Consider the following 24,464-nt stretch of genomic DNA (forward strand, 5'->3'; position numbering starts at 1 on the left):
GTATAAATACATGCTTAAGTTCACGTTTGTTGAGGTATTCGTATTGGTGGCAGTCTGATGAGGTAACTCTTCAGTAAAGTAGAGGGACGTCTTCATAGAAGATCGCCTAACTACATCAACCAAACCTTCCCTATAACAAAGCGGAGAAAGGATTAATGAATTTTTGTGTGATTGCTAACGATATTCAGGAGAATTCAGTTCGAAACGATCTTAGATCTGGGTGGACAAAAGCTCGAAACGAAAACTAGAGAGCGTATTTGGCAGACATTTACCATTTGCTAGGCAGCGTCGACGCAAATCTTTGAGCCACGTGGTTTGATGAAGTGTGATTTTGGAGGTTGGCGGCAGCAAATGGAGAATCCCTCATCAGCGGTATCAAAGAGACATAATGATTATGAGGTCTATGCTTAATCCCAAAATACGATATAGAAGCTAATGGCCTTCGAAGTGTAGTCGACTTCAAAATCACGTTGTGCAATTTCGACGATATTGACGGGGAGAGCCATCGAAGAGCGAATGGGACGAAGGGCACGATGGCGGATTTAGGGATCTATCGAAAGAGTCATTCTTTTAGTCCACAAATACGAAACATCCACTACCAAATCTCACACACCTGAACAATCTGCTTATGAAGCACATTGCTGAACTCTGCGGTCCTACCACTGGTCAATCTCGATACGAGCAGGCCTATGGATTTAAAGAGACTCCAATACTTGGACATTTTCCCACACAAAAAATCTACTGGAACGGCAACTTTTGGTTTTGCAATGATGAAACGTGTTTTTTCCGCCACATCAGGTGTTTTGCCTGACAAAATCCGCAAAGGGAGTGATTTTTACGTGATATAGTTCATATTACAGCTATTATTATAGGGACGTAACTGTATTTCGTGAATGCACAGGGTTTGACTACGTTTAACTAGTATATTACAATGATGCAGCAATTATGAAAGATCAAGAGAATCCAATGTCAAAAGAACCCGACATCACCCTTGAGCCTAAGTCTCTTCCACTCTGGTAGCTTCTGATACGCGACCATCGTCATTCCAAACATGGATTCAAACTCATCGTCATATAGATGGTACTCCAGCTTCGTCTTGGGCAGGTATTCAGGTGGATCTGATAGCAGTATTTCCAGGGAAAACTTGTCTCGTTTGAATTCCTTGAGTACTGATTGAGCGTCTTCAACTCGTGTCGTTCTAGTAGTGATATGACTTGGTATTTTCTCATGCGTCCAGCCTGGAAAGTGTCGCGTGAATTCTACTGGTTCTTGGTATGCAAACGTTACCACCATCGGTTTGGCGTAGTGAGTTGCATATTTGGAAAAAGTTTCCAATGCGAAGATCTTTTCTTGGGCTCTCGCTTCGAGACCGAAGTGGATAAAGACTTTAGACCGAGATTCGAGTATTGCTACGCGCTCTAAATCTTCTTGAATAAAGTCGCGAATCTCCTCAACCTATATTGTGTCGGGTTGTTAATGGTTCTGAAAACAGAATTGTTGATAAAACGAGCTTTTTTTACCTTGACAACACCTGTACTGCTTGAACAGATCCATAGTCGAGCATCAAATATGCGTGTCTCAGTTGGAAGACACCATCGTTCGGCAGCGACAGCTTTTTGTTTGAGCCATGAATCAAGTATGCCCGATCTTGGATCACTTTGTTGCAATACTTGCAATGACTTTATTTTCAATGATGAAGCCAACGTCTGAGAAAACTCTTGAATTCCAGTCGGAGCGTCTGGGGATATACAAAGAAGACCCAAATCCTTGAATAGCATTGCACGACCTGGTTCTACAACTAAATCCGCTGGTTGAATCTCTACAGCCTTGAAGTGCTTGCCACCATAACAAGGTATAATCTCAAAGAGACTCTTGGTAGTTACTTCCCGATTACGACATATTGTCATCGAAGGAAAGACTCTACAGAAATGGAGTGGCTCTTTTCCGTCTATTACTCGTACGTGTCGTGCTTCTATACCGGATTCTTTCGTCATTTCAGATGCAAGCATCGCAGATGTGCCCTTTTCAATGATACTTGAAGCACTTCCTTGCCAGAAGTAGCTGAGACACTGTTCCCGACCACCATATAGGCGATATTTGTAGAGTATAATATAGGATTCGTCACGGTACAGGGTCCCATAATCTTCAGAAGACACTGGCTCGGCACCACCTTCTCGTACTCGAAAGAGACTAAGTGTGCTACTCCTACCATCATCAACACATTCCAGCAATTCAGGATCTGTAGCTTTCCGTTCCATGAGAGATGATAATGGTATTTCTTGTTGAGGTGTTGTTGTGGCGACTCGTCCTTTGGGAGGTTCGGCAAGTCTCATTGATATCGGCAGAGTTCCTTCAAATCCAACAAAGTGTTCCTTCAATACTTCCGGTTCTTGACCACTAGTAATTTTCGCCACACCAACCCAACGAATTTCAGGATTTATCAGAGATTCAGCCAATTTTCGTGCAACAGCCCAGCCACTCGTTCGATGTTCGTTAGAACTGCCTCTCCCAATCCAACAATAAACCTGCTGCCATGCTTCGATAATGAATACGGAGCCCTCTTCCAGTACCGACTTCGATGGAGCCGATGCCGAGGTTTCTACTAATCGGACCTGACGTTTACGAATACGGCTATCAAAGATACGGTATATCCGAGTAGGGTGAGCAGCACAACGACGTAAGAAGCCTGGATCTGTGTGATCAATGAACAGATTCGTCCATGAGTCTTGACATGCCAACTTTGAAAAGAATTTGGCACTGAGGTCTGGTTCTTCGCTATCAACCATGTGGATTTTCGGCCGGTCATTACGGAACTTTCTAATTTTGCCCGCAATGTCAACAGCTTTGGCTCTTGAGACTCTGGTTGCATCTTTGCCGTACCAGACGTAAATTTCGTGACCTATATAACCACATGAGAAGTTTGAGGGAGCATGACGAGACAAGGTCTAGAAATGAAACGTTTGCATACCACAATCAAAAGTGAATGAAGAATCCATCCTCAGAGATCTCCAAATTGGTTCAACCAGTGTGACCACCAATTTTACTTTCCCAAACACACCAATTAGGACACTCCGTCGTCCTGACGAAATAAGCTTCTCGTCAACAACATGCACATTTTGGAGATGAGACTCCTTGACTTCAGTTTCCGACTCGTCCAGCTTTGCCTGTATTATCGCATCCTTGTATTGCTGTTCACCTGTTATTCCAATACGATTCAACACATCGATTGCTTCAAAATTCAAACTCATCCACATGTCCATCTCCTTCTCAGAGGCGACTCGAAAACGGGCTGGATGCATGTCCTTGATACAGATCTCTAAACTATGGGCCTCTTCAGCAACTCTCGATATCGACTGAAACTTGGATGATGCGATACAGTATACAGGAGTAGTTGAGAATGGCGTGTCGAATATGTAGATGTCTTCAATCACGACAGACAGGAAAATCCGTCCATAAATCATCATTTCGCCTAGAGAAGTGGTAAACTCTGCGAATCCCTCAATGCTGACGTCTTCGGCGACTAATTCGGCAGCTGGGAAGATCGACTTCGTTAAGAGAGCTTTTCTTGTCTCCAAAACCCACTTAGCAGCATCCCAGGATGCTAGCGCCTCTTCAACGTTATTCAAAGCACTGAAGAAGATGACCCGTTTCTTGGTATTGACCTGCCATGTGACGGGTGCTGCAAATGTGTTGTTTCTTGAAGGTAAAGGGTACTTGGTCAATCGAATTGATATAGCTGCACCGAGATTTATAGATTGGATGGGAATACTGTTGGAAGTGTAGTGCTTCATGTCAGTGTAAATGTTTAATAATGCATCCTGATCCAGCTCGACAACACGAGGATTCCATTTACTCTTTGATTGGTTGTCGGTTTCGGAGAAGACCAGTAATTCTCCCATCATAAGAATGCCGGTTCGGCTTCCCATAACCAGGTGTTTTAGAGACCCGTTAGAGCCCGTTGACGACCTTCCTGCTATAGATAATGGCCGATCGGAAATGGATGTTCGAGGTATTTCCAAACTATTTTGATTTCTTGACGTTTGTCGAGAATGAGTCTTTCGTTCGATTTGAGGAGGTGATGGTCGAATTATTGCATCTAAAACCTTATACCACAAACTTGCTTCGCCCTCATTGGCAAATTGGAAACGATACGTGCGATTGTCAAGTACGAGCGACAAACCAATCTTTGGTCCGTTGCTTGTGAAGGAGAGCTGAGACAGAGCACTGAGATTCTTGGATACGTGGAACAATGCAATAGGGGAGTCAGCATCAGCATCCTCGAAGAGCAAGAGCTTCCCTGATTTTTTCAATGATAAAAATCTAGAAGACTGATATATTAGCTCGGTGTACCAAAGCAAGTAAAAGTGTTAACAAACCTTTTTTCCCACGAAATACCAAACCATCCTCGATGGTCAATCTTAACATGACCGTCTAAATCTTCTCGTCCGTCATCTCTGTCTTCATCCTCAGTCAGACAATCTAGAGACGAGGGTCCATCTTGTGAAGATCTTGTGCCACCTTTCTTTGCTTTACGAGACATTGTTCCAGCTCGTCTTAGCGTTGCTGATCGCTTTACGGGCAAGGTTTCTGATATGGGAGCAACGGTTTGGAACGCTTCCGCCATCAGCGGTTCCAACGACAATTTTGAATCAAACCAGGCTTGTGCTGTATGTGACGGATCTACCATGGCGATGGGGGGATACAAGTCTTGTTGAATAACTGATTCGCCATCAACTCGTGGTACATTCAATGCTGTGATTTCGATAGTATTGTCGGCTCCCAGACGGACAAATCGAGCGATTTCACATTTTAATGGTGTGCACATTCCCTTCTGTAGCATGTCGATAGCTGTGAGAGGTCTTTCTATCTTACAATCTGCGGCGGAGAGTCTCAAACTTCCTTCAAAGAGTTCTACAATTCGAATACTTTCCCCTTTGGCAGTCAAATACAGCAGCGGGAGGGCAGGATCCCAAAACGGTGTAACTCCAGAAACACCGGCACCCGGCACATCGAGAGTCATGACTGGAGTCTCGAAAGAGCGTACGTCCCATAATAGCAATTGACGCTGGTTCCCAGATTTTGTAAATCCAGCTGTTACAATTAATGGATCTGGTGTCAACCAAACGACCTTGCTGCTGTTTCCTTTCAGACCCGATGCTAAAGAGTGGACAGGAGCTGTCCCGTCTCTTGGATCAAAGAGATGTACTCCAGCGATTGAATCCATAGCGACAAATTCATCTCCCTGATAATTCCATGACAGAGAAGTCGGAGAAGCCGGGACGTTGCAGGTTATTCTACACGTCATACTCATAATCTCCCATAGTCGGATTGTGGAATCGGCCGATACTGTGGAGACTATGTTTCCACATGAGGGATGGAATTTGATCAGGTCAACCTTTTTTTCATGTCCAGCTAAAATCATTGTTGGTGTGGTTATTTCAACTCGTTCAACTGGCAGTTTGTCATCTGGAGTCTCTGGCAGCTGCCATATCCTGACTAGACCATCATTTCGTGTCGAGGTAAGCAGAATATTGGGCGACAGTGGGCTGAATTCAAAGTCCGAAATAGGCTTGTTGTGTGCTGGCAACAGAGAGTCAGATTGATCCATAAACCATTCAAGAATCTTTCGTTTTCTACGCACCAAGCAAGATGTGAGGATGGGTTTCGATCTTTGTCGTTATTGGGTTCGAACCGGGCATTGGAAGCACCCCGACGTGGCCATTGGATCCTGGGGCACCAAAGGGAATAGCGAAATACCGTTCGCTGGCCTAGTCTCAATATTTTGATCAGCCATAAAAACACAGATTCAGCAAATTTCACCATGCTATGAACAACCTTTATCTTTGTAGGGGCTGTTGCATCAATTCTAACTTGAGTATATAAAGTTCGAAGCGGCGCTGTAGCAAAAACGTTGCGATACTATGGGAAAAGGTCGGGAAGTGAGTATTCCAACTCGCAAAATTGGTATTCGGCCCAGATCATGCTCACTTTGCTTAAAGTTTTGGACTCCATCGCATCAGCAGCACGCTGGGCGAACTGAGAGACTCTGAATAGCACCTTCCTTCCGCGATCAAAAGATCAGGTATCAGAAAAAGTTCTGGAGTTTTAGCATGGAACTGAGCATTTGAGATTTAGAAGGCGACGTAGTAATCACGTTAATTTGGAGTTGTCATCGACAGGTCGTCACTAGCTTTTGCTTGCTAGTTTTTGTTACTCCTTCCAGTTCACCCCAACTTAGTCACTCACTACTTCACAATTCCGCTTATATAACTGGATCCAGCTCTTGCCTGTGTAGATCCGCTGAGATGCCAACTTGGTCGGACGTAAGCGATGATGATCTTTCCTCTGGCCCAGTAGATAATCGATACAAGGATGCCCGCAAAGTGCTAACATATGGAAAACGAGCAACAAGAGTCTATGTAAAACCATCCGTCAAAGTCTGGGATGTATCGCCTGTCTCATCAATAGGATCAGTAGCAACGCCCGATTCCTCTAGGTTCCTCAGAAACGAAACCGTGGGCACACCAAACCATCATCATCATAAGGACTGGTTTTCAGCAACTCCTGAACGAGAACGACGCTCATCAAGCGAGAACGATAGAAATTCGATTGGCAGTATACTTAGTTTACATAGTAACAGCCCAGAACGCCACCGGTCTCCCTTGAGTGATGGATCGCAAAAGGAAAACACTCCTACTCCAGCATTATCTGATATTAAACAACCAGTACAGCGACTGAGTAGTCTATCGGTTAATGTGGCTAGTGAGAAATCACGCCAGTCAACAGGCAGCTCTAAAATACCCCTACCTGGAAACTGTCCGGCATCGCCACTCGCAAATAAGTCAGTTATCTCATCGACACAGTCTGTAAGGAGTGTCAGCCCACCACAGAGTCCCTCGAAACTTCCAGTTAGATGTAGGACGAGCTATGGTAGTGTTGCCAGTGCTAGCAGTGTCGAAAGTATAGCTAATGATGGTGGTGTCGAGGACGATGTAAGCATGGCACGATTCAGCTCTGGATCGCCGGTAGCAGCATCACCGACAGCAAAACTCAGGAGAATGATAGGCAGGATATTGCTGAACACGGATCAGACTCCTTCGCCAATCTCTAGAGTATCTATTGGCTCTGTAACATCATATCGTGCACCTCCACTGCACGTCGCAACACCCAAATCACAAGTACCGCCGTCATCACCATTATGGCACCATCGTCCACATTATCCAAGTCAGGTATCATCTTCGTCTCTGGTAAGAACGGAAGGTGCCTTCTGTAACCTAAAAGAGTCTCATTACTCACGTCAAATCCATTTAAGACACCTCTGGAGGAACTACTAGATATGTGTAATCAATCTACGCCGACAACGTTTGAGCAGATTCTAGGAAACGTTGCTTTGAAGAGTGTGAGGAAACTCGGCGAAGCCACATTCTCAGAGGTCTACAGCATACCACATCCACAGACCCCGAATGAGCTTGCTGCAGTAAAGATTCTTCCATTTGACGGCGACGTTCCAGTGAATGGATGTATACAGCAATCAGCACATAATGTACTACAAGAATTCCGTATCACTAAAATCATGGGTGATTTGCAAAAGGAGACCAAGGCTGCCTTCATCCCAGTAGTGCGACTTGGCATTGTAAAAGATCAGTATCCTCAAGAGTTGTTGTATGAATGGGATCGCTGGGATCAGGAGAACGAATCAGAGAGTGATAGACCTGGTAAGCATGGCACAGAAAACAGCACGGGATCATATATGTTGTTGCCAGAGACTCACCAATCTGTTGACACTATACAGATTACATGCCCGATCATCAAATGTATGCTATACTCATCTTGGAGCATGCAGGTACTGATCTCGAACATTCAAAACTGAAAACATGGAAGCAGGCCAAGAGTCTCCTTGGTCAAGCTGTGGCAAGTTTTAGTATAGCAGAAAAGGTATTTCGAGACTTTTCTTTGGTAACGATGTAGCCAGCTCTAAGTCATCGCCTTATAGGAAGTTGAATTTGAACATCGAGATCTGGTATGTAATATAAACCGACCAACAATGATATTTTTTGCACAACACAAGTTTTGAGATTCTGATGCAATTGGTATGGTCCATTAGCATTGGGGAAATTTCATGTTGAAGCCAACCTCGACGCCAAAATTCACGTATCAGTCCGAGTCGGAACTCATAACGATTAAATCTACAGACCTACGAGCAACCATTATTGACTACACACTCTCTCGTCTTTATTGTCGTACGTTGAACGATGTGTAATCATTGTAACGGCTGACAGTCCCTTTTTTTCTTACTCTTGCAGGTAAGAGGAACGTGCTCTGCTTCTTGGCTCTAGACGATGAAGACTACTTCAATGGCGAAGGAGACTATCAGTTTGACTGCTATAGAATCATGCGAGAGGAAACTGGTAGAGATTGGGAAGGATACCATCCCAAAACGAACGTAACATGGCTTCATTATCTTGGCTTGAAGCTGTTAACCAAACTTCCGAAGACCAAGTCGGCCGGACGGAAGGAATTCACCTCGTTTGTTGATCGTATCTTGACATACAATACTTGTGGTGAGATGATCAAGGATATATTTTTTGCAGACACCGTAACTGTGGTGGATGTGAACAATGTCGATGACTTGGCCGAAAAAGTTATACAGATCATACTTTGAGCCATAAGATTGAAATTATATATACTTACATTGTTAATAAACTATACTAAAGTGGCAGACGAAAAAAAACGTTAAGGGCTTATAGATGCATGAGGCTCCGAGAGTTGCACTATGGATGTTGCTTCTGGAGTCTCGTTAAGCGTTGGGGGCGGTAGTTCTTGCATATCATCAAGCTTAGACATTGCAATATAGACAGGAGGGCTCGGTTCCTTCTCTGCTTTATATTCGGGTAATGGTTCCTGATGTTTGGTGGTGGTTAGCGTCGAAGGCAAGATGTTCAATGACAACACACTGATAGCGCTAGATACCTCTTCGGCAGGGGGCGGTGGAGCTTCTACTGATGGCCTCAGTACATCATCAGTCCAGACAGTATATCCAGAGCGTTCTGCACCATCAAATGGTGTGAGCAACATTCGCATTCGTTGCCTCCTGCAAGACCAGAGCACGATTACTTGGAGTACTGCTCCTACTAGGAAGAGGAGGCATATGAATGCTATTGAGCCTGCATCTACCATTTCGGTTTATGGCCTGTTGGTGACTTTGTAAGCTAGTGCAATGGAATGATTTTTCACGTTCTACAAGTTTTGGAAGTAACCGAGGACGAGACGACACCGTTCATAGATTTCAAATTCAGTTTATATAAAGACCGACACCTTGCGGTTAGCTAGATCGAGCGATCGGTCGCAAGTGTGAACACCTTGAACACCTTATTTGCAAGTTTACTATTGGTTGTATTGCGAAAAACAAAATATGGCGAAGAATCTATACATAGAAATGACAGGCGAGGATTCTATACGGCGGTGATGAGTGTTGCGTTCATTTCTCCGACTTCAGTATTTATCTCATCATAGAGTGCCTTAAAGTCTTCTTTGCACTGTATCATCACACAAGATGTTGGTCGTTTGGTGACTCCAGCAAATCCAAGATCTTCTTTTGAAGGTACATAGACGTATGGCACATTGTTTTCTTCACATAATATCGGAATGTGTGTGATAACGTCTATGGGTGAGATGTCTCCAGCGATGATGACGACACTAAATAGAGAAGATCGTGTTGAGAACTGTCATGGCACCAAGGTTGATTCACTTTGAGCTTACCCTTTATGACCTTTCCTCAAACCTTTGACGACTTCCTTCACACCTCGTTTAATACTCTTTCCTTTGGCAGCTATACAAGGCAAGAAAAGATGATTCGAACCCATCACTTGAAACCCCTCAAATCTTGCTATAGGCTGCTACAATAAAGTAAAGCTTACCCTTCCTGACTGTTTTCAGCACTTTTTTAGTCAATTTTTTGCCTGCAAGAGGGTGAGCAATTGGACTGAGAGCAGTCAATCTCGATTCATAAGTATGTGATGCTTTGCCGTCTTCATTTGCTTCTTCATCATCTCCATTAGCTCCTCCAGTGGTTGAGGATTTTCTTTTAGATTTTTTGGCAGGTTTTGGCGAGTCGACCTCCATTGCATCAGTATCAACGACAGCAGTAGCTTCTTCTGTTGCCTCTGGTTGCTCGGCAGCTGCCTTCTTGTCCTTCTTTGCCATTATATTATTAGAGCTTGATATTTGACAGAAAGTTCAAGTTGTTGGCCAAAAAAAAAGATCGTGTTCTGCCAAAAACAATGCCTCAGGATCCGCAAGAGTATTTAGAAGAATACATAGCTAGTTACGTATCTGATAATCGCGTATTTGCTTATTGAAATTTGTTTGCCTCCCGCCTCGGCTGACACACAGCGAACGTAGATATCGACTCTGTACATAAGGACATCAAGCACGTCTTTACGGAATTGCAGCACAAGGACTATGTATTCCATGGTAAGCAATCTTGAAATTGAGCCCCTCTTTGCCAAACCGATCGTTACAATTTATCAGAGATCAACATCACATTTCGGCTCACATCACACGCACGTGTATCTAGAGCTCCGAAGAGAAATCGGAAACTTGGATACGACATTGAAGAAGATGATATCAACATCCGAAAACACCATACCGAGCACCTCCAAAGCTTCGGGATCTGCAGCACCGCCACCGCCGAACAGCACGTTGAAAACAGAGACCTCGGTTGATTCTGACTCTGGCAAGGAAGCAACTCCAGATAAAGGAGATCCTGCTAAAAAGGAAGAGACTCAAGTGTTTGAAGAAGTTCAAAAGAAATTCAATGCAGCCCAGGAAATTGCCAATGAGAAGATTCAAGAGGTTGAAAGAACTCGTCGCATGGTGAGTATACGTTACCATTGCTTGTTTCGTCAGTGGCTGACTGTTTACTCTATCTTTGTGTATGGATCCTCAATTAACACCATTCACCAACAGATTGACTCATATTATAAAAAACTATGTGACGACTTGAACCGTCTCACAGACACGAACACCACCGGCTCAACACGTCACGCTCAACAACACAGTCACATAAACACTACACACATATCGCATCATTCAAACCCCATACAATCTACCATACATCCACAACATCCTCCAATCACACCTACTGCATCGTATGCCTCATTATTTGGACTGAATTCAGCAACCATCGGAGGCACATTCAGCTCGTCATTTAGTGGTGTTGATGTAGCCAATCAGGGTGAAGGCAACTCGACATCTTCGCGAACGTCACAACCGAGAAGGTCTGATGGACGGTTTGCGAGTGTGAAGGGAGGAACATCAGGAGATCACTCTGGTAGTACTAGTCCTGTATCTGTACCGCTACCGATTATTATGTTGCAAGCTGCTGCCGGCAATTCATGTGAGTTATCAAGCATCTCTGAACCGTTTTTGTTTCGGTTTTTGGCAGCTTGACTGACCTATCCAATCTTCTTAGCATCAAGTAAGTATTGCACCTGGTCCGTTACTAAAACGTACTAACACTTTCTTTTAGACGTCATTGAAAAACGCAAATCCTCATCATCATCTGCATCAGTACATGCCCCTCATCAACAACAACATCAACCACAACACTTATCTAGTAGACCTCGAAAACAGAAAAAGAAAACGTCAGTGTGACAGACAGAAGCCTAAAAAAGACCTGTTAACACATGCTATTCACACAACACGCCCTCTAACTCTTCGTCCTTTACTCTCTCTGTCTCTAGTCCTGCCTCGGATTTCGTGTATGAAGATGAAGTGCCTCGTCCTGAAGAACTCTTGGTACAAACTCAGGGAGAAGCCGATGATGCTCTATATTGTCATTGCCAACAAGTGTCTTTTGGAAAGATGGTTGCCTGTGATAACGATGTAAGTAATGAGGGTTTGCGATGGGTGTATTGCATTTTTTCCGCACGACATGTTGCAACTGAAAAAAAACTAAATTTTCACAGGAATGCCCCATTGAATGGTTTCATCTCGGTTGTTTGGGCTTAACGGAAGTCCCATCAGGCTCATGGTTTTGCTCAGTGTGCTCGCCGAAAAAGAGCATCAATCCTTCTTCCACATCATCTTCATCCCTTCACCCAGACCAGAGCTACACGCCAGCTACCAGCCACAAGAAAGAAAAATCTCATAAACGACAACGCACTCATTAAAGTCTTGTAAAGATTCGTTAGGTACAACATCATCGTGTGTAAATACAATAGATTATTTTTGGGCCACAAGTGAAAAACTAAACTACTTGACTTCTATTACTGTTTCCGGGACGGGTTTTGAATATTTCAGGTAGTTTCGCCATCGAGTCGTTTCATGAGGTCTTGAAGACGTGCAGAAGTCCTGACGACTTCCATAAGGACCCCTCTCTTGTATCCATACCATCGACGATTATTACTGAATTCGGAAGCCACATCGTCCAGAGATAGCCTTTGCGAGTTCGAATCCATTTCAGCAAGTTTCGCCTTTGTGAGATCAGTAGCAAACATACGGAAGTCAACGGTGAGTATCGACAGACACTCCACACATGACGAAGTCACTACAGAAACATTATCCCACGAAAGCCGTTGAGATATACCATGTCGTCCAGTCTCTCCTTCTGTAGTGTATACTAGCCCAGGTATAGGACCTTCTCCAAACATTTCACCAACATTGATGATTTTGACTACGATGGGGCGGTGTACTATTGACATGTTCGATGGTAGAGTTTCGACGAATTTCGGTGAGTTGATGTCGACGCCTGGAGGAGGAGCTTTCAGCACGGCGGATCCGTTTGGTAGCTTTAGCTGGACGAACGGTAGCACTTTGATCACTCTGCAATGACCTGATAGTATGAAATGTACTGCGGCATTGCCTGTAGCAGCTCCTTCGGCAGAAACGACTGACTCTGACATATCTATTCATGGTTGTGGTCATTGTCTGTTGCGCTTGCACCTTTCAAAAAGTCAAGAACGAGAAGAAGCTTACATTTCTTGAATGTACAATAACGCATGAGTGTTGCTGGATCAGCACTCATCGTCTTCAAAATTGGAAATCTTGAAAGTAGCTTCAAGTTACGCTGATCTGACTGAGCACGACTCATGCCCAGAACAAAATCGACAGCTGCCTTGTCCACACTCAGAAATTCACAGGCCGTCTTCGTCATTATGGTGGCTGAACGTTTCGGTATGTTTGAAACGAAAGCCAATTCACCGATACATGCTAAAACGATAGAGGGGTTGGAACAAAAAGCCCGTAGAAGCAACACTGCTGAAATACTAAATCACATCGTCTTTACCTCCTGCTCCTAATTCAGCGACTACCATCATTAGAGTCTTGTCGAAAAAGACAGCTTTATCACCATTCGGTCGTTTCGGTGCGTTCTCGTCATTCTTCTGGTTTTGCAACACACTAGCGTTTCCATTGATCATGATATACATATTTCCGACGGGATCACCTTCTCTGACAAGCATACGGTTGGCTCCCCATCGTTCGTCTAATTTTAACAGTTGATAAAAACGAGCCAAATAAGCACAAATCCAGAACACACGAAAGATCATTGATAAAGCTACACTTACAACGCCCAACCTTCAAAAAGTGCATCTGACCTCTATAAACAACAAAGACGGAGGATCTTGAGCGTTGATTTCCCTTGACATAACAAAGAAGTGACTTACTCAACAGGCCATTTAGCAAAAGCACGCATAGGAGTGAAAAAGTATTGCAACATGGCGATATCGTGACTCGTACGATCCATCGGTTTCTTCTTTAGCAAATCACGCATGGTATCAGGTAATGACCCAGAGTATTGTTGTTGCATCGGTTGTGTTATTGAGCTATTTGGACTTCCAGAAATCATGAGAAGACTAGCAGCTGCACTTATACCAACATTGCCAATACTAGCAGCCAATCCAGTAGCGCTGATGAGTGAGTGATTCCGTAGATCAGTAGGTTCATCACGGAAAGCATCATAATAATCCCATCCCTTTTCAAACATTCTGCTGAGGGGTTTTGCTAATATTTTGACGAATCGGATGAAGTGCCTCACTAGCACGAAAGCTCTTCGTAGTTTAGCAGCAGCACGGGTCGATGTCCCCTTCTTTCTCGTACTGACGACACTAGCAGAGCGACTTTCGATCGTAGAGCCACGACGAGACTGTTGTTTGGTGACAGAGAGAGCTGTTGGACGTGGCAATTGTTTCATCTGGAGCGGATTCGGTAGGTGAAGTGGTTGTTGTTCCTTTTGTTGTTCTGTTTGTTGTTGTTCTGGTAACCCTTCATCGTCACTTGAGACTCGTATCATGATTTGAGGGCTTGAACTATATTCGTCTGGCTCATCTTCAGCAATCTCATCGTCAGTGATGGAAGGTCTCGTCATCATTAAAGAAGGAGCTCGTGTCGGATCGATAGATGGCCTTGCCATATCCAACGCCGTTATCAGAAACTTGGAGGGTTGTCTGCTCTGTTGTCGTGAGGCCGCATCACGAACTTTTTGCTGTTCCAAGTACTCAATACCGTCCCGAAAATCTTTGTAGAACTGTTTCTGGGCTCGTTCGTTTAGAAACTTGCGAGCATCAATTCGAGCTTCGTCGGCATGGCTCGTGAGAGGACGATGTAAATCCTGTTGTGGCATTCACGTCCTAGGTGACTAATTGATTGTTGTCAAATGGGAGCTCCAATTCGCGTCTAAAGTCAAAATACTGAATCAGCTGGGGAATTTCTTGCATCTACTGAAAGGGCCCAAAACTAACATAGATTGAGTCCACGCCCACTTCCAATGAGATTACAATAATTAGATGAATTTCCTATAACATCGAAAACTACATGGGCAGCTGGGCAACTGTGGTCGTTTTTTTTTTTCAAGGGGCCGCTCCAATCAAGTGAAAGGGTCTGGATACCTGATGTCATTCCAAGCTCGATGTTCGGTCACGTCCATCTTGGGTGAATCTCAAAGTCCATACAGACGTCGCCCTTTGTGGCAATCTACACATTTTTCTGGTAAGCTTGCTCCAAACCAGTTAAAAAGAAACATGAGTTCAAACGATAAGCCAGCAGCATCGGGAGATGCATCAGCTACAGTAAGTAGTACGTCTTAGTTTCCTCTGTCTTGTCTTGAATTCTGCTTGTCTTTTGGGTTGGCAGAAACGTTTGGGGAAAACGACGACGGTGGCGTTGCCTGATTTTCTTTGCAACCAGAAACCATAGTGGGTGGATCGGTCGAGTGTGGAAATATCAAAATGCGCTGTTTCATTGCTCCTTTGTCCGCGAGAGGTGAAGAAAGCTTGAAAGCATCTTTCATCAACCAGCATCTGTCGCAACCTTTCAAGTTGAAACAAGAATTCTCTGCTATCAGTAGTAATACCATCGTTTTTATCACTGCTGATTCGGATGCCGATTGTATTTATATCTTGTTGTGACATGGAGTTAATAATTTGATTCTCATCACATAGCCTACAGCTCGATTTGAGCGAGGAGCTGCACAGCCGACGCTTCCTCCTGGATTTCATACTCATGATGGTGTACATTTCCACTCTGGGTACGTTTTGGATGTGTTTCTTGTCCGGTCAAGCTAGCACCTAGATACAAAACTAAAGACGTCCGTTGGTCTACAGGCATGGAGCTAATGCGCAAATGTATGTTCTTCAAAGTGACAGCGAAGGAGAAGAAGATGAAGAATATGAAGATGACGACGACTACGAAGATGTTGATGAAGATGGCGAAGCTCCATTCCAACACAGTCATGACGGTGTAGTAAGCCTTCATATTTTGCTCGAAGTAACGATCGTTTTATTCATCGTGTTACTGCTACATAGCACTTTCACTCGTCTCACGCGCCACCTTCCATGTCATTTGGTGCTGGACGTGTACCTTTCAACATGATGGGTGGGTTTGCTCCGCCAATGTCGCACGGACATAGTCACGAAGATCGCAACAGCCACGGTCATAGTCACGGAGGTCCGCCAGCTCCCAATGTCGATTTCGCCATTCATCAGCCATCATATGGACAACGAGGTGCTCCTCAATCCAATTTGCATTCGCACGACGGGGTTTCATTCCATGCCTCTCACGGGGCTCCGTCCCATGAAGCCGGTCATCACCAAGAAGCTGGAAATCATGGACATACTCATGAACAGATGGATCATCCGGGCTTGTACAACGACCGTGATGCTGTTGTTTCGCGAGACTGGGAAGAACGTGCATTCACTATTGGTATTGGAGGGTGAGTGCCATATCTAGGAACTTTACTGATATCATTATCTCTTTGGCGCGAGTCCGTTTTCTGAGTTTTGATTTTTGAGACTAGACCTGTCGGATCGGGAAAGACGGCTCTCATGTTGGCTCTTTGCAAACGATTGCATCCAGAGTACAATATCGCTGCAGTAAGTGCTGCCTCGTTTGCCTGAATCTTGCGTGTCGCTGTGTAGCAACTCTTGACACGTCTATATCATTTAGGTGACAAATGATATTTTTACACAAGAAGACGCCGAGTTCCTGATTAAGAACGACGCACTTCCTCAAGGTCGTATTCGTGCTGTAGAAACCGGTGGCTGTCCTCATGCTGCCATCCGAGAAGATATCTCTGCCAACTTGGGTGCTCTAGAAGAATTACAGGCACAATACCATACGCAATTGTTATTGATTGAATCTGGTGGTGATAATCTTGCTGCGAACTATTCACGTGAGCTGGCTGACTACATCATATATGGCAAGTTGTGAACTAGCGTTTAGACCGTTTGTTCAAAGTTTTGTAGTCGTAATCCTTCACTCACCATAACCAATCATCGTCTCTTATTAACAGTCATTGACGTCTCTGGAGGTGACAAAGTGCCCAGAAAGGGAGGACCAGGAATTACACAATCAGATTTGCTGGTCATCAATAAAACAGACTTGGCTGAAGCTGTTGGAGCTGACTTGTCGGTAATGGATCGTGACGCCAAGAAGATGCGAGATGAGGGACCCACCATATTTGCTCAAGTCAAACATGGCAAGGGTGTGGATGAGATTGTTGAAAAGATACTGGAATCTTATCGCAACTCAGGCGCTGCTGATATTAAATTGACACCTCTATGAGCCTTTAGCAATTTATGAATCCAATTGAGTTCTCGTATAAGCCAACATTTACATTCGACTAGCTTTTATGAGGGTTCTTTGCAGCGTCATTTTCGTGCTGCGTTCGTTGCCCAAAGTAGAGGTAGAAGTAGACACCGTTCTCCAGTAGGAGCGAAAACGAGTAGGAGATCAATCTAGATGGAGAATAGTGTGAAAAGTAACGATAGAGGACAGGATCTGTCGCCGCAACCGCTCTTCAAGCGCCCGAGAGGAAGGCCTCGAAAACACCGAAAACCGAATTTGGAACAAGACGTGTCTGCTCAAGATGGAAGTACGACGAACGCTATAGATCTACTCAAATCTCCAGTATATTTTGCTCGGGAAAGTGCCAAGTCTACGGAATCTCCTCGAGATCACGAAATGTTGGGTCATCACGAGATTATGAACATCACACCGATGCAGCACCCCCTGTCCTATGAACCGTTGTCTCTGTCGCTAAGCCAGTCTTTGACACATCAGCAACTATGGCTATTGACTTCAGACCAGCACGGCCTCTCGAATGTGTGCACAATTCCATTTTGGAAACAACAACAGAATGAACAGCCGCCGAAACGTAAACGCGGAAGACCAAGAAAATGTCCCATAGCTGTCGCTTTAGATCCTATCTGCGTTGATGTTCCAGTCAATTCGGGCGCTCCAGCTGCTGCTGCTGAGGCTCATATGATGTCGATATTCGAACACAAGGATAGTCTCAATGGTGTAGATGCTCCCACCATGACAAGTGGCTTACCAATAATCAAACGTGGCAGAGGTCGTCCCCCCAAGTCCTCCTACTTGACTCTGCAATCTGAGTCGTTGATCTCCACGTCAGCACCAGCAACAATCGCCCCTCCCCAAATCAAGCGTCCTAGAGGCCGTCCACCAAAAAATCCAGGATTGATGCCAATCAAGAGAGGTAGAGGAAGACCTCCCAAAAACTTCTATTCTCAAGAGGGGTCATTGTCGACGACACACAGGCGTATTCCGATTCATCATCGTTGGCGTACTTCAGTATTGGACTCGTCTTTGATACGAAGAGCGTATAGCATCAAGGACCACAACATGGACGCATCATGTTTTCTACTTGCAACTCCAAGTGAGATTAAAACGACTCAACGTCCACCAGTACACCAAGAATATCCAATGATCCCATTTTCCGATTCGGCTTCGTACTTGTGTACCAGAGTACACAGTTTGGATAAACCTGTGATGATCGAGAACGTGCCTCTTCCAAGCCTTTGTGTTGAAGACTCTTGGCAGCCGACGAAACCTGGACGATACCATACTGTTTGTCGCCGATCTGTGTTGAAGGAATGTGTATCTGTATTGGGGGCCAGTGATTTGGACGCAAATGGGAATGTGATTGATTCTGCTGTTTGTTACAGTGAGTTCGAGGGCTTAACGTTTTTTGCTCGGTTAATGCTAAATGATTCACTTTATTTTATTAGCTGTTGGAAGGGACCTTTCTACGTTGAAGGCAAACTCGGTTGGAGCTGTCTTTCATAATTTACTGGTTGGTCTAAAGTGTTTTCGCACCAGTTTCTCCCACTCGGAGCTTACTTTTGAGTATTAGATCTCAAGTGACGACGACGTATCTGTGACCTGGTACATATTCCCTCACTCTTGTCTGGATACGATGCAACGAGCAATGTATTCGACAAATCGTGGCTCTCTATTTGGTGTTGATGGTTGTGATGTGTCGCTTGAAGAGTTGGATGCTCTACGCCACACTTGGAAGGAACGAAGGGTTCCCATCTTTGTGCAAACACAAGAAATTGGCGATATGATATACAGTAAGTCGCTCAAGTCATTGATTGGAGTTTACTTCAGAGTTTAAATCCTCGACCTTTCTAGTTCCTGCGGGATGTTGCTACATGACAAAGACGGCTGGATACGACGATAGTCGAACGGTTTCTATAGAATGGACTACTCTACCCGAAATTGCCCTGCCAGTGTATTTAGCTAGAGTCGCTCCTGTGCATCGCATTTTTGGTCAACGAGGACCGCAACACAATCCAGCAAAGGCTATTTACGAGAAAGTGAAGGAAATATCAAAACCAGAAACCTTTACAGCGGTTTCTCTTCTCACAGCTTGTCATTTCCTGGTCGCATTCACGAATGTTTTGAAGGAGGAATGGATTGATACTACTACCAGTCATTGTCGACGAGTTGGAGGCCAGCCTCGGTCTTGCTTATTTTGCTATGAGAGCATATGGAATCGTGCCGTTTGTTGTGACGAATGCAAATCAGATGTTTGCTTGCACTGTTTTGCTTCAGGTCGTTCTTGTTTGCACAAGACATCTTTGGTCGAATCGCATTCCTGGGAGGAACTCGCGAATCTCAGGCTCTCGACTTACGGCAATGTCCTGACAGCTTGGAAGAACGCGAAAATGCCGAACTTTGCTATTGAAGCCATTCATGTATTGCTGCAGCAAGTCACGTCGAAGTGGCATCTATGTGATTCGTAAGTTTTACGTCGAACATCGTTTCTGGCAAAACTGAACTTGAAAATTTCTATTTTTTTAGGAATCCTTCACCAAATCCTTCATCAGACGGATACATTGCGTATAAATTGCATCTTGATCGAGCTTCCAAATCGACGAGTTCTTGCCACGAGTGCAGTCAAGACAGGCCAAAAGCGTAAGTTTCTCTTTTGAGCACAGAGTCAAGTTCGAGCTCTAACACGAGCAATCTCTAGAGACGTGACAAGCTGCAAGACATGTTCAATCCGATTCTGTAACTATTGTTTATGGGATCATCATGGTTTGCGTCTGTATGAAGCTGCAAAGGTAAGTTTCTCTGTAAACGCAAATAGGCTTTAGGGGCTAAACGAATTATATCATCAGGACGCTGAGTGGGCCTGCCCGATGTGTGAGAACCGTTGTACTTGTTTCGACTGCGCTGGTCAAACCCAAAGACCTATTGCTTCTGTGGTCCATCCAGCTCCTTTAATTTACAAAAACTTGTCTTCTGTTGTGCTTCCAGTAAGTGGAGAAAGGAGAGTCGCAACTTCATGCATACTCTTTGACAATCAGACAATCATCTAGATTTCAGATGTGCGGCTCCCAGGAGAGCGATCAGTGTCTATTGCAACTCCAGCAGCAATGGACTTCGAAGTTGATCTATATCCAAACAAAAAAACTACCATGGTAAACTGGTCGTACTCTGACGTTTTTAAGACAAAATCCACGTGATTTAAGTGTTTGCTGAAAATTCCTTCTTTAATAGGCTGTATTCAAGCGTTACGGGCCTCAACAACATGCTTCACAAGTAGAAGCTCTAAGTGATAACCTTTTCGAGTCCATTCAGTCATTCAATCAAGATACGTCAAGACTCTGGCAGTATGTTTTACACGAATTCAATTCGGCATAATTCTGATTCAATAATATGTGACTTGGGTGCGCAACCTCACTAGTTGATCTGCGGTTCGTAAAAGTGAGAACTCACGTTCTTGACACGTTCAAAGTTGATAATGCGGATTTTTGGTACAAGATTAAACTGAAAGATAATACCTTTTCCTATGATATATCATCCCAATGACAGAATAGTTGACACGTTTGATTTGATACTCTCAAACCTCTTTCGAAAAAAGTTTCGAGTGAGAGCTTGAACACTTTTGGCCCGAATTTTTGGTAGCGGAGCCACGTTCTCTACTTGAACGGCCCAAAATCCAAGTCATTGCAGGATTCTCGACGGTTGAGCAGTCGCAACGGGCAATAATGAGTTCGTCAAGAGAAACACCTGATGAGACCTATGAGACAGTGCAAGAATCCGTTAAGGACTTTGTAGAAAAGCATTGGAAGTCAATTGCTATTGGAACAGCGGCTGCAGTGACCGTCGCAGCTCTAGTTTATTATAATTCTTCATCTTCATCAGCTCCCAAACGACCTCCTGCAACAAAAGGAGGAAACGCTTCAGCTTCGAGTAAGAGTAAGGGCAAAGACAAGACATCAAAGAAGCCTGTGGATGTGGAAGCTGGAACTCACAAGGCTCAACACTCGGATGATGTGTCTACGCCAGCTATGACTGTAGAATGTACGTGAAGTTTTGACGCTTTTTTTTCTCGAATGTCGTTTTTGATGTCAGTTACTTATTCATCTTGTAATTATTTATTGTAGCTGATGGTAGAACTTATGCTGAAGTAGCTGCTACTGATCCTGATCTCTTTGTGGAAGACGTGTCGAGTCTAACACCTCAGGTAAGGAGTGATGTGAGGTTTGAAATCTGCCAAGGACAGTTGAATTGTTGATCTCATGTTTGTAACCATTACACAGAGACGAGCTGAGCTAGCAAAGACTGCCAAGACAACGGGCAACAAGTTATATGGAGAGAAAAAGTATGCTGAAGCGGTCGACCTCTACAGTCAAGCCATCAGATTGCAACCAGAAGCTGTATTCTACAGCAATCGAGCTGCATGTTATGCCAATCTGGTATGATGAATGAACTGGCTTCTGTGTATAGTACAGGAGTGTGCCAGATGTACTGATGATGATTTTAACTGGCGTAGGGCAAATACGATGAAGTGATAGTCGACTGCACAGAAGCACTCAAGCAAGATCCAAACTATATTAAGGCATTGAATCGTCGTGCAACTGCTTTTGATCGATTGGGAAGGGCTAAAGAAGCACTAAATGGTATACATATAACTCCCAATGAGCGGCGTTTTTGGTTGTCAGATGGTTTGACTGACACATCATCAACCAACCGTGACTTAGACTTCACCACCATTTGTATCATGGAAGAATTCAAGAGTGAGAGTACTGTTGCATCAACTGACCGTATTCTCAAGGATATTGGAAAGAAGATGGCTGAAGAATTGATGGCATCTAAAGAGAAACGTCTCCCATCAGAGACCTTCATCACCGGTAAATATCATCCGTCGATGACAGTTCAATCCAAGATTTTTCTTAATCCGGTTTCCTTTATTTTAGCATACATGGATTCCTTCCGACAAAGTATGGAAGGACAAATGATATTACAATGGCAACATGAGTCTAACTAGTCATTTCCCACTCATTCAGCAAGCACACAAATCTCCAAAATCACTAGTCTCAAAGCTGAACAAGAAGGAGACACACTAGTTCAGGAGGCATTCTCATTGATTGCGAGTCGCAAATACAAGGAAGCTTATGAAGCTTCTGTAAAAGCAATCAAGTCTGGCCAATTTAGTGCAAAGTTTGAACCACTGGCCTACAACCTATGCGGAACCTTCCACTTCTTGAAGGGGGATAGTACGTGTAGATTGTATCCTGGGTGTTTGTGGAGGGGTTTTTTGCGACCCTTTTCTCACAGCAACGGTACTTTTTAATAGTTGAATCTGCGATGGTTGACTTTGAAAAGTCATGCGAACTGGATCCTTCCAACGTCAACTCGTTAATCAAACGAGCATCAATCTATATGGAACGAAGCCAAGTGGACAAGACTATGGAAGAGTTTGAACGTGCCAAAAACGTGGATGAAACCGATCCCGATTTATACTACCACCGTGGTATGTCACTCACCTCTCGTCTGATATCTGACGTACGTTTTCGATCTTCCTATCGCTACTTTCTGACATGATTCTGAACTTGTTAGGTCAAGTTCGATTCTTAACGAATGACTTGGCAGGTGCCGCTGAAGATTATAAAAAGTCAATTCAATTAGATCCCGACTTTGTCTATGCCCACATCCAGTTAGGTGTAGCACAGTACAAGATGAATGATGTGAAGGATGCCGTTGCAACCTTCAAGTCAGCTGCTAGAAAGTTCAAGCAAAGCCCTGAAGTTTACAATTACCATGGTGAAATCCTCCTTGATCAACAATCTTTCCAAGATGGTAAACATTTGAACGTTGTGGTCTGTTCTGACATCACCACACTGTGAAAACAACTGACATGCTTTTTTTAGCTGAGGAAAACTTTAACAAGGCCATCCAACTTCAACCCACTTCACCTCTTCCATACATCAACAAGGCCATTCTATATCTACAATGGAAGAGCGACACGACTACAGCTGAGTCTCTATGTCGCAAAGCTACAGAAGTTGATCCACTGTGCGATATTGCTTATGCACAGCTTGCCCAGCTCCTGTTGTATCAGATGCGTATTGAAGAAGCACTAGAGAACTATGATAAAGCCATTGCTGTGACAAGAACAGAACCTGAACTGATCAATGCCATCTCTTGTCGTGAAGCTGCTCGAGCTCAATTGCATGTGGCTACGGTAAGAATGGGACAGTGTGGGAGTTCGTGAATCTGATGACATGTGTTTACTAACGCATTTCTTCTTCCACAGAATTATCCGGAAATCATGGCCAAACTCGCACGACGTTCATAGTTTCTCAGTAGTATGCTGTTATTAGAGCGAGTTGATTTAAATACAAAAAAGATCTACTATATAATGTGGTTAATTTGACATATGGAGCGATTGATGACTATGTTCACTGTTTGTTATTAGCCTAGAACTAGGCGTTAGTTAAATCGGATCAAGTGGTGTATCATTAATCCAACCTTACACTTGTGATGTTCTTCAATTCTTCTCGCAGAGTAGTCCATTGAGACTCAACCTGGTCCAGCTCAGCACCTAATGCACTTAATGCGGCCTTTATCTTATTTGCTTCAGCACTAAAACCTTCTGATTTATTGGAGACGAGTTCACGTTCTTGGTGCTTGTTTTGAGTGCTTAATAAATCGGTGACGACTGCGTATTCTGAGAAGGTTTCTGAAAGCGACGCTAACTGACTTAACAAGTGACTGGATGATTCATCGGCTGATTCTTTCTTGTTGCTCATGGTTGTGATCTTCCACACACCAAAGTTTTAGTTCGTGAGGCACGATCAGAGCGACCAACCCAAGAAACACGCTAGATCCCACACGCTTTCATGTTTGCGAGCAACGATATAGTAATAGTGATAGTGATGATGATACAAAAGACTGAGCTTACAGTTCGAAATTGCTTACAGTATATTGTGTGAGAGGCTCTAATTTTCCATAATTCCTAAATACTTTTTTGATTGTCATCAGATAGTAAACAGCTGACTACTCCATGGCTTAGACTCTTTGCAACAGTCCATAAATTGATGTTATTTTTCGACCACTATCTGGCGCTGCGATTTCATCGAAGCCTGACATTGTTTTCTCCAAACGTATCAGGCGGTGCGGCAGCACTACTATTATCTGGACTACCATCTCTTCTAAGCAGCTCGCTAAAGAGCCTCGACACCCGTTGAGCAGACTCCAACACGTCTGAAGCAGATGCTGTAATACTTTGTCGTATAGGGATTCCTGTTATGTGTTGTTGATCCCATGATAAGTGTGGCGATTCGAGCGGTTGAGAAGGATGCTGTTGTTGGTGTTGATAATGATATAGTCTTGATAGTCTGTTGAATGTGTTCAAGGCGAGTTCTCTG

The 24,464-nt window shown here is 44.0% G+C and overlaps 7 protein-coding genes across 7 annotated transcripts; 4 read left to right on the forward strand and 3 right to left on the reverse strand.

The window, feature by feature from the left end:
- Positions 1–969: 969 nt before the first annotated feature.
- SmJEL517_g02505 (uncharacterized protein) lies at positions 970–6,012 on the reverse strand (the record flags this gene model as incomplete). The annotated part of the gene is made up of 7 exons (XM_031168433.1): positions 970–1,455; positions 1,521–2,899; positions 2,969–4,297; positions 4,396–5,580; positions 5,642–5,768; positions 5,836–5,919; positions 5,989–6,012. 7 exons carry the CDS (start codon positions 6,010–6,012, stop codon positions 970–972), a joined length of 4,614 nt encoding a protein of 1,537 aa, XP_031025666.1.
- Positions 6,013–6,305: 293 nt separating this feature from the next.
- SmJEL517_g02506 (uncharacterized protein) lies at positions 6,306–8,662 on the forward strand (the record flags this gene model as incomplete). The annotated part of the gene is made up of 6 exons (XM_031168434.1): positions 6,306–7,247; positions 7,313–7,715; positions 7,793–7,935; positions 7,994–8,020; positions 8,105–8,240; positions 8,304–8,662. The coding sequence occupies 6 exons, from the start codon at positions 6,306–6,308 to the stop codon at positions 8,660–8,662; spliced, it is 2,010 nt and encodes a 669-aa protein (XP_031025667.1).
- Positions 8,663–9,452: 790 nt separating this feature from the next.
- On the reverse strand, positions 9,453–10,203 carry SmJEL517_g02507 (uncharacterized protein; the record flags this gene model as incomplete). The annotated part of the gene is made up of 3 exons (XM_031168435.1): positions 9,453–9,696; positions 9,760–9,829; positions 9,918–10,203. The coding sequence occupies 3 exons, from the start codon at positions 10,201–10,203 to the stop codon at positions 9,453–9,455; spliced, it is 600 nt and encodes a 199-aa protein (XP_031025668.1).
- Positions 10,204–10,280: 77 nt separating this feature from the next.
- SmJEL517_g02508 (uncharacterized protein) lies at positions 10,281–12,173 on the forward strand (the record flags this gene model as incomplete). Its single annotated transcript, XM_031168436.1, has 8 exons — positions 10,281–10,323; positions 10,402–10,473; positions 10,577–10,875; positions 10,969–11,398; positions 11,474–11,479; positions 11,531–11,645; positions 11,745–11,886; positions 11,970–12,173. The coding sequence occupies 8 exons, from the start codon at positions 10,281–10,283 to the stop codon at positions 12,171–12,173; spliced, it is 1,311 nt and encodes a 436-aa protein (XP_031025673.1).
- A 126-nt stretch (positions 12,174–12,299) lies between these two features.
- SmJEL517_g02509 (uncharacterized protein) lies at positions 12,300–14,623 on the reverse strand (the record flags this gene model as incomplete). Its single annotated transcript, XM_031168437.1, has 5 exons — positions 12,300–12,907; positions 12,979–13,212; positions 13,289–13,486; positions 13,569–13,600; positions 13,668–14,623. 5 exons carry the CDS (start codon positions 14,621–14,623, stop codon positions 12,300–12,302), a joined length of 2,028 nt encoding a protein of 675 aa, XP_031025674.1.
- Positions 14,624–15,020: 397 nt separating this feature from the next.
- On the forward strand, positions 15,021–17,061 carry SmJEL517_g02510 (uncharacterized protein; the record flags this gene model as incomplete). The annotated part of the gene is made up of 7 exons (XM_031168438.1): positions 15,021–15,068; positions 15,441–15,526; positions 15,603–15,741; positions 15,804–16,210; positions 16,295–16,370; positions 16,444–16,669; positions 16,790–17,061. 7 exons carry the CDS (start codon positions 15,021–15,023, stop codon positions 17,059–17,061), a joined length of 1,254 nt encoding a protein of 417 aa, XP_031025589.1.
- A 3,737-nt stretch (positions 17,062–20,798) lies between these two features.
- On the forward strand, positions 20,799–23,392 carry SmJEL517_g02511 (uncharacterized protein; the record flags this gene model as incomplete). Its single annotated transcript, XM_031168439.1, has 11 exons — positions 20,799–21,114; positions 21,198–21,277; positions 21,354–21,509; positions 21,587–21,713; positions 21,795–21,944; positions 22,011–22,034; positions 22,101–22,310; positions 22,391–22,567; positions 22,654–22,893; positions 22,965–23,278; positions 23,351–23,392. The coding sequence occupies 11 exons, from the start codon at positions 20,799–20,801 to the stop codon at positions 23,390–23,392; spliced, it is 1,836 nt and encodes a 611-aa protein (XP_031025588.1).
- Between the last annotated feature and the right edge of the window lie 1,072 nt (positions 23,393–24,464).

Source organism: Synchytrium microbalum (genome assembly GCF_006535985.1).
Source record: "Synchytrium microbalum strain JEL517 chromosome Unknown SmJEL517_scf0010, whole genome shotgun sequence".
NCBI lineage: Eukaryota > Fungi > Chytridiomycota > Chytridiomycetes > Synchytriales > Synchytriaceae > Synchytrium > Synchytrium microbalum.